The following is a 15,998-nucleotide window of genomic DNA, read 5'->3' as shown; positions in this document are numbered from 1 at the left end:
TCCTGTCGTCGTCTCCCCCCTCCCCTCCCCTCCGCCGTCGCGCGACGATTTCTCAATCACATATATAGGTCCGCTCTCCTCGGGAGCGCGCACACGCCCCCTTTTTTGAATGCAACACGAGCATGTTTTAGTCTCGTAACAGCGTTTGCATCAAACTCTAACACGGGGTGGAGGAGGGAGAAGAAGCACAACCTAGAAGAAGAAGAAAACCCGCCCTGCTGTGTGAAGGTATTTGCACGTGCGGACAAACGTCGTCTCGCGCGCACGGACCGAAAACCTATAGAAAAACATGTTTGACTATCTGGAATTTCAAGCTTTCGGACCGGGAGAAGTCATGGACTTGTACGCGACCACGTCCAGCCCGGCGTGCATGCTGCAGGACCAGGACCAGAACCAGGACCAGTACCAGGACCAGTACCAGGACCAGGACCAGGACCTGGACCTGGCAGCCTTCTTCCCGGAGCTGGTCGAGGCGGACTGGCAGCCGCGCCGCTGCTCGCAGTGTAGGTGGAAAATGATTTTTAAGTCGGTGGCAGCTTATTTAAAAAGAAGAGAAAAAAGAAGAAATATATATATATATATAACATTAAAAATTAAGTTAAGTGGCCATTTTTGTGTGTGCCTCAAATGGCTTTTCAAGTTTGTGGTTGACGTCCTCCTCCAGACAGAATTACATCATGTAGTCAACAAGACTGAAATCAAAATGTCGAGAATGATGTAGTCATGCATCTAATTAAGAATAAACCTAGTGTCACTGAAGGGGAGATATCTTTACTTATCCCAGACGGAATTGTGGGAAATACAATAATAACGATGAGGTGCAAATCCAAAATATACACAATCTTATATAATATAAAGAGGTTAACAGTGTGGATCATACAATACAAACGGCTTAATAGTAAGGATCCGTATGGGTGGGTTGCTATAGTTTGCATAAAAACAATTTCTTCCACTTGGAATAACAATGTAATACATGCACTGGGTAGCTATATGAATATTGATAATATAAACATACACATATAAATATGCTTTGTTGATATCTGCCCTGTTGTGACTTTTCCCTTCAATCAGTCAAAGTTAATTTTTTATGTGCAATTCAAAGTGCTTTACAGATGACACAGATAATAATACCATTGTGCAAATGTAAAAAAAAAAAACAGTTTGAGCAGAATGCAGGTAGCAAATAAAATATGATATAAATTAGATTTAAAAAATATGAACACAATGAAATTAATCAGGAAATGCTTTAAAAGACGACAAAATAATATTATAATAAATACAAAAACGGACTTAAGGGCATTAAAGTGTGCTTAATTAAGCATGTTGCTTTAATTTTTACTAGGAATTTGAGTTTTTCTCCTCTAATCTAATCATTCTTTCACTATTTAACATTTACATGCAGAATATAAATGTTTAATCATGGTTTCATGTTTAGATTTAAGTGTTTTAATAATTAATTAGTCAACAACTATAACTCATGCGGCAGCCATAACGCATACAGATCAACAATATGACAAAACACAATTTTAATAGTATAAAATGCGTCTTCAAAGCAGACGGTATAACCGTTGACAACTACTGTTCAGTGTTAACAACTTTAAAATGCTCTCAACGACCCTCTGGTCTGTGTTTTGGGGCCGGTCAGTTTGGGGTCACCGCGGGTTCACCGGACGGTCACCGGCTCACGAAGACAGAGGAGAGCCAGACCGTTGCCGGGGATGGAAGAAGAACCCGTGTACTGTCCTCACATACAAGTACAAGTACAACACGCGTACACAAGGCGGGCAGTAGTGTCGAGTAAAACTCACGGCATGTGCTCGCTCTCAGAAAAATGGCCCCTGTGGCTGATAATATATTATTTAATGTGTCATTTTTTTATTGCTTGATTTATTGAATGCTCAAAAATTATGCAACACTAATATTAATGTAGAGGACTAACTGTAATATTTATGTGAAATATTTGCACCTCTTTGGGCGTCTTAAACTTACTTGCTGAATTTATTTTAAAAAAGAACAACGTTTTATCCGTCAAAAAAGCCAAAATGCTTGGTGGAGACAAAATACACACAAATATATGACCTAAAATAATTCATATAAATTAATTAATTGACTGGGTCCAGCTTTTATTTGTCAAATTTGTCAGTAAATGTAATGTTTTATCTGTTTTTACGGTTCCTTTAATATCATTTCTGGACACAACTTTCATACAAATGAGGAAATTTGGTGCAACAGAAATTGCTTCCATTGAATTTTGATTTATCAAATTTATAAAATGTCAGTAAAATCACAAAAAGAGCTTCTTTTAATTCTTCTTTCATTAAAGTAATGACAATCTTACACAACTTTCTTGCCTTTTTGTATCTTTTAGGCTCCAAAATATTTTTTATGTAAAGGTTTATTCATCGAATAGCACCACCTGAAATGGGACCGGGCGACCTCTTCCTCCCTTCCCCCAACCGAAATGACTCCCGCTGCTCCACGCACACACACTTTCTGTTGCCCCCCCCTTCCCTCTCATCAGTCAGCTGGGCTTGTGGCATGCTCCGGCATTGTTTTGTGTTCAGGAGAGAGATGGGGCTGATTTTTCTTTTTTTGGGGGGTTGTCCTCGATTGACCCGCTGATTCCAGGTTCAATCAGGGGCCACGGGTTCCAGGGGGATGTAGATGAGCAATTTTTCTCCCTTTTTTCAAAGGGACTTTCTTCGTTTTCTGTCAGCGCCGGTGGAGGTGCTCAGAGAGCCGGCGGGGAGGCCGGGCGACCCTCCTCTCAAAGGTGGTGTTGAAGTGGGAGGAGGGACTAATGCGAAATGACACATTGAACTGGAAAGAATTTAGATAAACCGCTTTTCTACAATAGGTGCAAGTCTGTGTGTGTGTGTGTGTGTGTGTGTGTGTGTGTGTGTGTGTGTGTGTGTGTGTGTGTGTGTGTGTGTGTGTGTGTGTGTGTGTGTGTGTGTGTGTGTGCGTGTGTGATGGAGGAGTACATTCTATGTTGAATACATTTCCAAAGAGCCTACTCTGTTATTCATGACACAGTTTCTTTAAAGCCAACGCTAAGGTGCCTTCAATTTGCATTCTTTCTCCTGGCCACCAGGGGGTGACTCCTCTGCTTGTATAAAAGTCTATGCTTCATGTGTTAAAGCTGCATTATCTCTCCTGACCACCAGGGGGCAACTCGTCTGGCTGTAGAAGTCTATGCTTCATGTGTTCAAGCTGCATTCTCTCTCCTGACCACCAGGGGGCAACTCGTCTGGCTGTAGAAGTCTATGCTTCATGTGTTAAAGCTGCATTCTCTCTCCTGACCACCAGGGGGTGACTCGTCTGGCTGTAGAAGTCTATGCTTCATGTGTTAAAGCTGCATTCTCTCTCCTGGCCACCAGGGGGTGACTCGTCTGGCTGTAGAAGTCTATGCTTCATGTGTTAAAGCTGCATTCTCTCTACTGACCACCAGGGGGCGACTCCTCTTGTAAAGAAGTCTATGCTTCATGTGTTAAAGCTGCGTTCTCTCTCCTGACCACCAGGGGGTGACTCGTCTGGCTGTAGAAGTCTATGCTTCATGTGTTAAAGCTGCGTTCTCTCTACTGACCACCAGGGGGCGACTCCTCTTGTATAGAAGTCTATGCTTCATGTTTTATAGCAGCATTCTCTCTCCTGACCACCAGGGGGCAACTCCTCTGGTTGTATAGAAGTCTATGCTTCACGTGTTTAAGCTGCATTCTCTCTCCTGACCACCAGGGGGCAACTCCTCTGGTTCTATAGAAATCTATGCTTCACGTGTTTAAGCTGCATTCTCTCTACTGACCACCAGGGGGCGACTCCTCTGGTTGTATAGAAGTCTATGCTTCACGTGTTTAAGCTGCATTCTCTCTCCTGACCACCAGGGGGCAACTCCTCTGGTTCTATAGAAGTCTATGCTTCATGTGTTAAAGCTGCGTTCTCTCTACTGACCACCAGGGGGCGACTCCTCTTGTATAGAAGTATATGCTTCACGTGTTTAAGCTGCATTCTCTCTCCCGACCACCAGGGTGAAGTCATTGTCCCACTGAGACATTGTTATGTAATTGAACATCATTCAGAGGAGCCTCCGTCTCTGTGAGGATGAACATACGTTCACATTATCTTCCTATGAATATTTGATTCAACGAGAGGTTCAAACTCGGTGTGCAGTCTTCTCTCCGAGTGGCTGTAATCCATAATGCAGAAGGGCTCATGTATCGATGTTTTTGACGTGCTTTGGATTAATACTTTCTCATCTGAATTATTCAATTCTACCATGAAAGTTATTTATCATAATCTATTATTATTATTATATTCCTTGCCTTTTTTTCCGATTTTCTTTCTTAATGAGGTTAAATTTAATAACGATTTTCTTCAATATTATTTATATTCATTAGATTCTATATATACTATATATATATATATATACCTAGAAGATATATATGTTTGTATATATAATTATTTAATATATTCATTAAATTACATATATATATATATATACCTAGAATATATATATATATATGTTTGTATTTATATGTATGTATACAGGACTGTCTCAGAAAATTAGAATATTGTGATAAAGTTCTTTATTTTCTGTAATGCAATTAAGAAAACAAAAATGTCATGCATTCTGGATTCATTACAAATCAACTGAAATATTGCAAGCCTTTTATTCTTTTAATATTGCTGATTATGGCTTACAGCTTAAGAAAACTCTAAAATCCTATCTCATAAAATTTTAATATTTCCTCAGACCAAGTAAAAAATAAGATTTATAACAGCTGAGTGTTTGTCAAGGCTCAGGAAACCCTTGCAGGTGTTTCGAGTTAATTAGACAATTCAAGTGATTTGTTTAATACCCTACTAGTATACTTTTTCATGATATTCTAATATTTAGAGATAGGATATTTGAGTTTTCTTAAGCTGTAAGCCATAATCAGCAATATTAAAAGAATAAAAGGCTTGCAATATTTCAGTTGATTTGTAATGAATCCAGAATGCATGACATTTTTGTTTTTTTAATTGCATTACAGAAAATAAAGAACTTCATCACAATATTCTAATTTTCTGAGACAGTCCTGTATATATATATATATATATTTATTTTATGTATATACATCATGTTTATTATTTTTCTTAACTTACTTAAACAAACGCATATATGTATTTATTTAATATATATTTATTTAATTGCATACATATATATGCATACAAATACCTAGAAGATACATATGTTTGTGTTTATATATATATATATATATATACACCCTCCCTAGAGTTCATACGGACAAGGAAAACCAGGAAAAGTCATGTAATTTTAAAATGTTTATGCCCAGGCCTGGAAAAGTCCTTGAAAAAAAAAATTGTAATCCCAAAAGTTTTGGGAAAGTCATGCAAATTTGTTATATTCACATGTTCATTTACGTTGAGTTTGAAATAATTAACATGCTTTTAAAAGAAAGACGCTCAAAATATAAGCCGGCATACGATCTCATACTTTGCCATAGCAACAGTAGGGAAGGTGTCTTGATAAGCCCCCATGCCAGGGAAGTGTATATTCAGCCATGCTTGGCTACATAAGCAACAGTCCATGTAAATGTATTTTAAAGTCATGTAAATCCATCAGCCACATTGTGTGTGAACCGTGTAACGAGTGTTTCGCGGTGTCGTCTTCTCCGTGTGTTCCGCAGCCGTTGAAAGCCAGAGCTCCAGCTCCGGCTCGGACGACCTGTTCGCCGGCCCCGCCTCCCCGCCGCCGCCGCCCCGCACCTACAAGCCCTGCTTCGTGTGCCAGGACAAGTCCTCGGGCTACCACTACGGCGTCAGCGCCTGCGAGGGCTGCAAGGTAACATAACCACATGTAAAACGACCCTCTGTAGTGGGCCGCAAAAACAAAAGAAATGCCACAAAAACATCCCCACAGCGCCTGGACTCCTGGTCAACGTGTGGCTCGTCAGTATTTCAGCAACGGGGAACACTTCCATCTCCACGACTTCAACGCGCTCTTGTGAACAATCTGATTTGGTGTACTTTCAGATGTGTCTCTTGAGTTGTGTGTAGACGTTTCCACCCGACAGATTATTTTTTTAACACATTTGAAGCTGTAGTCGGGGACATCTTTGCAGAATCAAACTGAATTTTTGCTCATTAGAAAGTATAACACACATCACAGTTTTATTGTCGAAATATATCATCGGAAAGTGCTATTATTCTCAATTAAAGTGACAATAAAAGTCTCCCAAAGGTTTCTTTACATCTGTAATGTTTGTAAACAACAACAACAAAAAAGAGGCGACATTAAATCCTTTTTTAGTTTAAATCAATATCTCCACATTAACTTGGTGATGTAATGCGTCCTAATGACCACGAATGGAGTAAATATCTCAACGCATAACAAGTCCAGACAGGATTAATTGTATTTGGAGAAACAGCCCACTGATACCACGACGCACCCTTCAAGTATAAAACTGAATGCGTCTGTTAAAAAATAAAATTCCTCTCCTCCCCCCCCCCCCCCGTTGCCTCTGCAGGGCTTCTTCCGCCGCAGCGTGCAGAAGAACATGGCGTACACCTGCCACCGGGACCGAAAATGCATCATCAACAAGATCACGAGGAACCGCTGCCAGTACTGTCGGCTGCAGCGGTGCTTCGCCGCGGGGATGTCCAAGGAGTGTGAGTGTCCGACCCCCGAGAGACGCCGGGGGGGGGCAATGTACCGTAGAGGTCACTGGTCAGATGGAGGAAGATAAAGGAGGCGGCTGAAGGGTCGGCCTCTCAACTTCTGCTTTTTGCTGAAGCAGTAACCTCTTAGTTATATAAGTGGTTAACTTATGTTGCATTTTACTCGCGTATTTTTGCTTTTAATCCCGTTAATAACGTTGACTCATCCAAAGTGATGCATATCAGCTCATGTCTGTTTCAGACGGTGTGTGTGTTGTTTTAATTATCTCCTATTTTTAAATTTGAGAGCGTGAATTTAAGAACTATTTTGCGCCGTTTGCGCTGTGAGCTGCTATCCGCCGGCTCAGCCACGGCACCAACAAAAGTCGACATAGTCGTTGTGACGTCAGCCGCTTTAAAGCATACTCTATTTTTATTTTACTCTAAATGAACATCATGCTGTATTAAAGAAGACTTGAAACTAGAGCTTGAGACCATACACTAATGTTTACAATGAATCAAGAGAGAAGTAGTCATTTTCTCATCGACTTGTATACAATTAGACCGGGTTTTCTTTGTCGCCCCCCTGCTGGCCATTAGAGAGAATGCACGTTTAAAGCTCTTCAGCATTCACTCTTTAGTAGAGGATGTTTTCCTGCCTGGCATCAACCCGCCAGGAAAAGCAGCTTGAGACATTATTTCATGAGGTGCCGCCGATTCACGTCGTGATGCGTTCAGGCTCTATTCAGTCAGAATTATGCCAAATCTTTGGTTTTCATGATGTGTTCAAATGTAAACTTGTGAAATATAGTTTTTGGGTGAGAAAATTGAATAAATACATTTGTTTAAAGGATATGTCTTCATATAAATATTACATATATATATATATGAGAGAGGCTTATGACTCATTTAACTACCCAGCAAAAACCAGTATGGAAACAGTAAGAAAGAGTTCCAGTACATCTGATTTAAGGTTTAACTTAATTTATTGTTTTTCCATAAGAAAAAAAATCCAGAAAATGTTCAGTCAAGATTCGTCGGAATAGATTATACATTAACATGAGCCATTGGCGTTCTCAGTGAACTCGACCCAGTGAACAGAGTGTGTGTTCAGGGCAGTGGAGGATCCACCCCCCCCACATGCTGTCCTGGTTGCCGGGTCCACACGCATTACATAAACGCGTCACATGGCGCACACAGGTGGACGCCATGTAACCGCCCCAGTCCGCTGGCGTGTAACACGATCTCACTTGTTTATACAATGACGAGTGAATGTAGGGCACCCAGAGATGATGAGGAGGAGGGTTGGTTGCATAATTCTGAGCATGTGTGTGGCTGCCAGAGCCGTGTCACTGGGACGCTCTGAAACGTGTTGACACTGTTAGCGAGGCGATTATGAAGGACTAACCTGCCGCGCTGCTTCTCGGGCTCCCGGAGCAGCAGTTAATCCACACGGTTTACTGACGACCGATGACATTGGAGACCGGGTCTTCCTGAGCAGAGAAAGAGTTCCACTGAGAGCTGTGCAGAGTTTTAGAGGCTTTACAAACCGCCGTTGAAATCCTGTGTACCTCCATTTGAATTTTGATGGAGGAAATGTGTAGAAATCATCCAACGGTCTAGAGCCGTTGATGGATTACCGGACAGGTTGAATACCGGGCACAGACTCAAAGTGTCAGGGCCCCGTGTGGCCTTCACCTACAAATGTGTGTGTGTATATATATATATATATATATATATATATTATATTTACTAAATTATGTATATGTACCTAGAATATATACATGTTTCTATTTATATATATATATATATTTCATATATTTATATTCATTAGATTACATATATACAGGACTGTCTCAGAAAATTAGAATATTGTGATAAAGTTCTTTATTTTCTGTAATGCAACTAAAAAATTATTAAATATTAAAAGAATAAAAGGCTTGCAATATTTCAGTTGATTTGTAATGAATCCAGAATGCATGACATTTTTGTTTTTTTAATTGCATTACAGAAAATAAAGAACTTCATCACAATATTCTAATTTTCTGAGACAGTCCTGTATATATATATATACCTAGAAGATATATATGTTTGTATTTATATGTATATATATATATAGTAATATTTTTTTGTTTATATACATCATGTATATATATATTTTTAACTTAACTTACTTAACCCTTGTGTTGCCTTAGGGTCATTTTGACCCGAATCAATATTACACCCTCCCCCCGCCTTTGGGTCATTTTGACCCGATTCAATGTTTCACCCTCCTGTTACCTTTATATTTACTAACATATTTTACCCTTTGGGTTCAATTTGACGCCAGCAATTAAAACCTCCAGAAAATTATTAGAATTAATATTGTTCTCCAAGTTTAAGTGTGAGGCACTTTATGTTTGTTTGTTGACTACCGAAAGAACACCGACATTAAACATTGAATGGGGTCAAATTAATCCTAAAGCGGGGGGAGGGTGTAATATTGATTCGGGTCAAAATGACCCTAAGGCAACACAAGGGTTAAATAAACACATATCTATTTAATATATATTTATTTAATTGCATATATATATATGTTTGTGTTTATATATATATATATACTAATATTAATTGTATTTATATTTTATATACATCATGTATATTAATTCTATGTGTTTGTATACAATGAACACTTTTGTGTTTTCTGATTAGTTTGGACAATTAAAAATAAAAATGCCAAAATGTTCAGAGTTTAAATTCATTTCACTTCTGAACGTCTTCTAACGGTCGTCATCTTTTTTCCCCTCAGCAGTGAGAAACGACAGAAACAGCCGGAAGGGGAAGAAGGAGGCGGTGAAGATGACCATCATGGAGACGTACGAGCTGACGGCGGAGCTCGGCTTGACGGTGGAGAAGATCTGCCGGGCGCACAGGGAGACCTTCCCCTCCCTGTGCCAGCTGGGCAAATACACCACCGTGAGTCCAGAGCTCAGGGCTCCTCTGCAGAGTCAGCGCTGTCATCCCAGGGGTGCTTTAGATTTAGATGTATTTTATGGTTAATAGTTGATTACAGCATGCATTGAACAGATATGTATGTTGTCGCTGCAAACAGAAGATAAAACAAAACAGGAAATGTAGGTGGAAGTGGTTAAACTTTCCCAAAGCTTGCGGTGTCAAGGCTTTTCCAGAGAATTTAAAGGGTTTTAAGCTCTGTTTTAAAGTCCGCTTACATGCTTTCGGACCCCAAATTCAAATAAATAGATGTATATGTGTGGAACTACAACACATATACATCTATTTATTTGAATTTGGGGTCAGAAAGCATCTCCATATTGATTAAACTCGATTTAATGTTGGGTTTGAACTTGAATTTAATAAACAAAGATTTCTTTTTAATTGTGCAATTTTAAATATGGAGTTACTCATGTTCAACCGAGTTTTGATACATTTTAGTTGTGAAAGGTAAAATACTAAACCAGCCCATAAGCGATGGCGTACCACCCTATGCTTATTATTTATTATTGTAAGTATTATTATGATTAATATTATTATTATTATTATTATTATTACCAGCAGTGTAAGCACGAGACTCCCACATACTGAACCTCACCATGCACATGACCTGTGAGTGATTATCGTGTGTGTGTGTGTGTGTGTGTGTGTGTGTGTGTGTGTGTGTGTGTGTGTGTGTGTGTGTGTGTGTGTGTGTGTGTGTGTGTGTGTGTGTGTGTGTGTGTGTGTGTGTGTGTGTGTGTGTGTGTGTGTGTGTGTGTGTGTGTGTGTGTGTGTGTGTGTGTGTGTGTGCGTACGTGCTTCTTTGGCGCCACCAATAGGACATGTGAGCCCATTGCGTGACTTTTCCACACAGCACTTGCAGTGTTGTAATAATGAGCTGAGGTCGTTTCTATAATGGCGATGAATCGATGACCTCATGACCAACGGGAATATTCTATATTTTTGCTTCGTTCAACCCGTGACGCCGCGAACAGGAATAACTTGTGCCTCCGGGACAGAAGCCCAAAAACTCCCCCCGTTTATCCAAACGTACTCACGGGTCTGGGTGTGCCCTTTCCACACATTCTTAACTGCTTCGCACGTTCCGGGTTTGATGAGTCAGAGGATGATGAGAAGACACCTGCTGCTCTTTTTGTTCCTGGATGAATCGTAAGAAGAAGAAAAAAGAGAATCGTAATGTGCCTAAATTAAATACATTTTAAAAAAGGATATTTTAAGTGATTTTACAGTCAAGGTCAAATTTTTTAGCGTTTTATTAATGCTTTTTGTTTATATTTAGGGTTGAACATCCTAAAGTGCAATGACTTAAAATCACAGAAGAAACATTTGTGCATTTTTCTCAACTAAGCTTGAAAAGATGTTAATTAAAATATTTTTTGTGTTGCAGTTTCTACTGATCGGGCTGATTGACAGTTAATTGCACACACTTCATCCTTTCCGTTTGATGTGTGCATTGGTTTGGTCTCACAATGTGTGTTTATAACACAAAGGATCAAACGACCATGTTGGCTCGAGTGCCTTTAAACCTGCATTCTCTCTACTGACCAGCAGGGGGCGACGCGGGTCGCAAAAAGAAGTCCCGATTTGTATCTCTGGAGTTATTCCCTCAGTAAATATTGCTCTCATTGACCGGTTTTCCAGACTAAGACTTGTTGGACAAAAAAAAAGAAAAACAGCGCTAAATAAATGCACGTTCACAATATGTCTTTGTTTTAGCCCACACATGGCCAAATAAAAGAATGCTTTTATTGTTGTAAAAGATGGATTCTTATTTTGTGGTGATTTAGTCAAGTGATGGATTTAAGCGTCTGCCCTTCATCACACAAAAAAATGCTGTTTTTCGTACTTTTATCTCTAATCGCATCCATTTTATTTATTTCTTTAAACGACTTCTTTCGTCTTTTCTCCCGCGTCCAGAACTCCAGCTCGGACCACCGGATCCAGCTGGACCTCGGGCTGTGGGACAAGTTCAGCGAGCTCGCCACCAAGTGCATTATCAAGGTGGTGGAGTTCGCCAAGCGAGTGCCCGGCTTCACCGGCCTGACCATCGCCGACCAGATCACTCTACTCAAAACCGCCTGCCTGGACATCCTGGTGTGTGTGTGTGTGTGTGTGTGTGTGTGTGTGTGTGTGTGTGTGTGTGTGTGTGTGTGTGTGTGTGTGTGTGTGTGTGTGTGTGTGTGTGTGTGTGTGTGTGTGTGTGTGTGTGTGTGTGTGTGTGTGTGTGTGTGTGTGTGTGTGTGTGTGTGTGCGCCCTGCTCCTCGACTTGCAGGCGTTCTCAAGTGTTTTTACCTTCAACAACACAAGATTGTCTTGAATTACGCTGAAATAATTCAATATTCTCCTCCTAAAATATCACACAAAGTACTTAAAGTACAATTAATTTAAACAAGAATCACATAAAATATATCAGAACCCGGATCTCTCTCGAGGAGCGCCGTGTTTCTCGTGAGGCTGTGAATCACCTCCTGCATATTTTAATCTGGAATCGGGGGCAAAAAAATGAAATGTCCGAGATAGAAGCACAAGCGGGTAGAAATATGACGTCCAACACTCGATGTCCTTTCTTTTTTTAGTTTTTTTATCATATTTTTGTCATTTTCATCTTTATTTGACAGATGTGTAGAAACAGTGGGAGGGGGGGGTGCATTTTAAATATTGTTCACGAGCACCTGACACTTATTCCATCTAATCCAGTCTTTCTTTTTATTTCCTCTGCTCTGTTCTTCTCCCGTCCAGATCCTGAGGATTTGCACTCGCTACACCCCCGACAAGGACACCATGACCTTCTCCGACGGGCTGACCCTGACCCGCACCCAGATCCACAACGCCGGGTTCGGCCCGCTGACGGATCAGGTCTTCACCTTCGCCGGCCAGCTGCTGCCGCTGCAGATGGACGACACGGAGAGCGGCCTCCTTAGCGCCATCTGCCTCGTCTCCGGAGGTACTGCAGCCCAGAAGAGAAGAAGAAGAAGAGAAATACAACTTTTTTCCCCTTTCACACATAGAAGCTAAATTATTCCGGTTTTCAAACAGACCGCCAGGACCTGGAGGAGCCGTCGAAGGTGGAGGTGCTGCAGGAGCCGCTGCTGGAGGCGCTGAAGATCTACTCCCGCAAGCGGCGGCCGAGCATGCCCCTCATGTTCCCCAAGGCCCTCATGAAAATCACTGACCTGCGCAGCATCAGCGCCAAAGGTCAGAGCGTGGACCGCCATGACGTCACTGATGTGTAGTTATCACAATGATATGAGGATTTCTTTATTTTGAGGAATAAAATCTGCAGTTGGCGTGTTTCAAGAATTTGAAGATGGATTTTTTTCTGTCTCACAAGTTCCCTCAGCAAAAGGACAATATTATTATAATTTTTATTTTTTATTGGAATTTAAATAATTGCAGAAAATAAGCTCTTTAGCAAAGTTTGCGCTACTTTTATGTTTCACACCATTTTAGAAAAAAAGAGCTTTAAACTTCAGAAAAAAAGGGATATTATTGTGGCTCCCGATAAATTTAAAAAACTGTCGATAAATTGAGCGTGGTGAATTACCATTATTGGGATTATTACATGAGAATATATCATATAAAGAGCTGACTCACGCAATATTTAAAACATTTCTTTATCCTCGTGACCTCATGATTCACGATAACCTTATTTGTTTGTTTCTTTTCTCACTAAAAATGACATTCTTTACAAAAATCTAGGGTAAAATCTTTCCACTATTCTTATTTATATTCTGATGATTATCGTGATGATGACAATAGTGACGTGGAATATTTACCTCGTATATATTTCTGTGAATTCCCGAATGTGTTTTATGTATCGTAGAATAAAACGTGTGAACCACAGACATCTGGTTTCAGACACTTCACCCAAAAACAAAAAAAATCCCCCAAAACATTCAAATCCGTCCTTTAATTGAGTCGCGTGTGTTTTTTGTTGTTCCCACAGGAGCGGAGAGGGTGGTGACGCTGAAGATGGAGATCCCGGGCTCCATGCCCCCTCTGATCGAAGAGATGCTGGAGGACCTGCAGAGCCTGGAGAAACACTCTGAGGAGGCCGACACCAGCCAGCACACACACACGCACACACACACACACACACACTAGCATCACCCCCCATGCACGGCACATGAACTCCTCTGACTCGTCCTCCGCAGAACATTGTCTCCCGTCTTCCCTCCCAGTCTGACCTGAAGGTCACACTGAGGGTCGCTGGCGTCTTACCTCTCACAGATCGCTTGAAGAAGAGCTCATGCAGTAAAGTTTTTAAAAGTGTATCACAGTTTCCTTTTTAACCCCTCGTTAACCACAGGGGATCACACACTGCTGTATTCATACTCGCATGGATTGCCTTTTACCTCATTTCATAATAAACAACGTTAGCTTTAGAGTAGTTATTAAACATATTGGACTTAAAATGTACGCTGGTTTTAAAAAGAATCTGAAGAGGGGGGAAATAATGAGGTTTTTTATGTGCACAAAAGGGAAATGTAGAAGCTCTCAAATGTAATGTGACTGAGTTCATACGGGAAGAATAGAAAAGTGCGTACGGGAAAAACTGCAAGTGAGTTAGTAAGTAATGTGGTCGTCACACTGTGGTTTATCTCTATGAAATGTGATGGGGCAAATCAAAGACATTATTGATATTCTATTTAATCTCACAATGCGGTCGACTGTAGGGGGCGCAATATTTTTTGTTCATTTAAATTAAGTGAAATGTGTAAAAAATACAATTTCTAAATGAAATATTGTCCTTGTCTTTGGTATAAATCCCTGAATCTCTCCACAATCATTTTGAATTGTTTCAAGGAGAATGATGATGTAAAGAAATTATCATTCCTTCTAATATATGAAATAATATTAGTAAAAAATAATGCGAATTCGAGATTTTCAAAACGGGTCAGCCCTAAAATGTGATGCATTGCATTGTGGGGGATTGTTCACAGGAAGTTATATTTTTTGTCTTTTTATGTTTTTCCGAGAGCACCATTATAAGACTCAAATTAAGAAAATGTTGCATCGTAAACGTGGAGCTTTTTATCGTAAACAGGGAGTGATTCCCTGTGAAAAGTTTTTCACATTTTCCGCCTTGTTTCAAGTCTTAATGCTAAGCTAAGCTAACGGGCAGCTGTATATCGGTGGCGTGAGGAACGCCAACACGCACAACTACGCCTTTTCAAAAGCGTGTCGTTCGGTTGGAGCAGTTGTTTTACAATGTTCTGCCTGATTTTTATCTTTTTTGAAATTGCAGTATCAAATATAGTTACAGTGAAAGTAAGCTAACACACAACTTTATTCTCTCATATATTCTATAACGCAAAGTTTTAATCCCAGATGGCGTTCATGCAGTTATTGGGTCGACCCGAAATGTTCAAGTTTCAGTATTAACGAAAAGTTCCTTTATTTTTTATTTTATTTTATGCTTTAACAAAATAAGACAGTTTTAGACAGCATTATTTGATATTCTCTTCTCACAGATAGCGTCTTATAAATGTTTTGCCTAAGTGAAATACTGTTTACCTTAGAAATGAGTGAAATACTGTTTACCGTAGAAGTAACACTAATTAAAAAGAAAGAAAACGTGCATTAGGATTATGGGGAACGTGGCATAATGTTGCAACACGTACATCGGCATCGGCTCGCTGCTGGAAAAGAAAATTATAATTTAAAAAAATTGACTTAAATGACATTTGTGCCTCAATAAATGTACATCCCATGAAGAAAAGGATGTTGTTTAGGTAAAACATCTCCTGTGAGTAACAAAGCATCCTGTGTACTTTAACTCCACATGTGCGACGTCTTCCATATTTTGCCAATTTTTAACCTGAAACATTTCATCACATTTCATTTGTTTTGTTTTGTTGTTATTAAAAGTATGTATATATGATTTCATTTAGTCCGTGTCGTGTTTCCAGTGAAGCTGCCGGCTTGTGTCTCATCTCTGAGGGCGAACGGAGGAGCTGTGAGGTCGTTTGCATTTATTTATTTATTTATACTTAAGTCATTTTGAGTCCTCCATACGTTTGAGGTCGGCGGCTTTCAATAGCCGGGTTCATAGCGCCCCCTGGTGGCCCTGGAGGGGAACTGCATCCGCTGACTTCAGCTCATTAAGCCAAATGAGGCTCTTCAGAATGGAGTCGGATCAGTCTCAATAATTACAAATGCACACAGAGAGACTCACAAATAAAAACAAAGATTCACAAATGTGCACAGAACAATTCACAAATATATTAAATTGACAAATGAACGCAGAGCGATTCACGAATATATTTAATTTACAAATGTGAGCAGAACGATTCACAAATATATTCCAGTGTACACGTAAATAAATTACAATTTATATAAATGT

General features: G+C 40.0%; 1 protein-coding gene across 1 annotated transcript; it reads left to right on the top strand.

Annotated features, from left to right (window-relative positions):
* Positions 1-289: 289 nt before the first annotated feature.
* On the top strand, positions 290-15,467 carry LOC130212917 (retinoic acid receptor beta-like). The gene is made up of 8 exons (XM_056444219.1): positions 290-503; positions 5,688-5,842; positions 6,528-6,669; positions 9,446-9,612; positions 11,569-11,745; positions 12,392-12,596; positions 12,689-12,847; positions 13,599-15,467. The coding sequence occupies exons 1-8, from the start codon at positions 290-292 to the stop codon at positions 13,754-13,756; spliced, it is 1,377 nt and encodes a 458-aa protein (XP_056300194.1). The 3' UTR covers positions 13,757-15,467.
* The last annotated feature ends 531 nt before the right edge of the window (positions 15,468-15,998 follow it).

This window comes from Pseudoliparis swirei, chromosome 22, assembly GCF_029220125.1.
Source record: "Pseudoliparis swirei isolate HS2019 ecotype Mariana Trench chromosome 22, NWPU_hadal_v1, whole genome shotgun sequence".
NCBI lineage: Eukaryota > Metazoa > Chordata > Actinopteri > Perciformes > Liparidae > Pseudoliparis > Pseudoliparis swirei.
This window is presented reverse-complemented; position numbering and strand designations above follow the sequence as displayed.

Bases quoted from the DNA above. Each gene is read 5' to 3' on its own strand.
- LOC130212917 (XM_056444219.1), top strand. From the start codon at position 290: ATGTTTGACTATCTGGAATTTCAAGCTTTCGGACCGGGAGAAGTCATG. The intron at 504-5,687 runs GTAGGTGGAAAA...TGTGTTCCGCAG, and splicing joins GCCGCGCCGCTGCTCGCAGT to CCGTTGAAAGCCAGAGCTCC. The intron at 9,613-11,568 runs GTGAGTCCAGAG...TCCCGCGTCCAG, and splicing joins AGCTGGGCAAATACACCACC to AACTCCAGCTCGGACCACCG.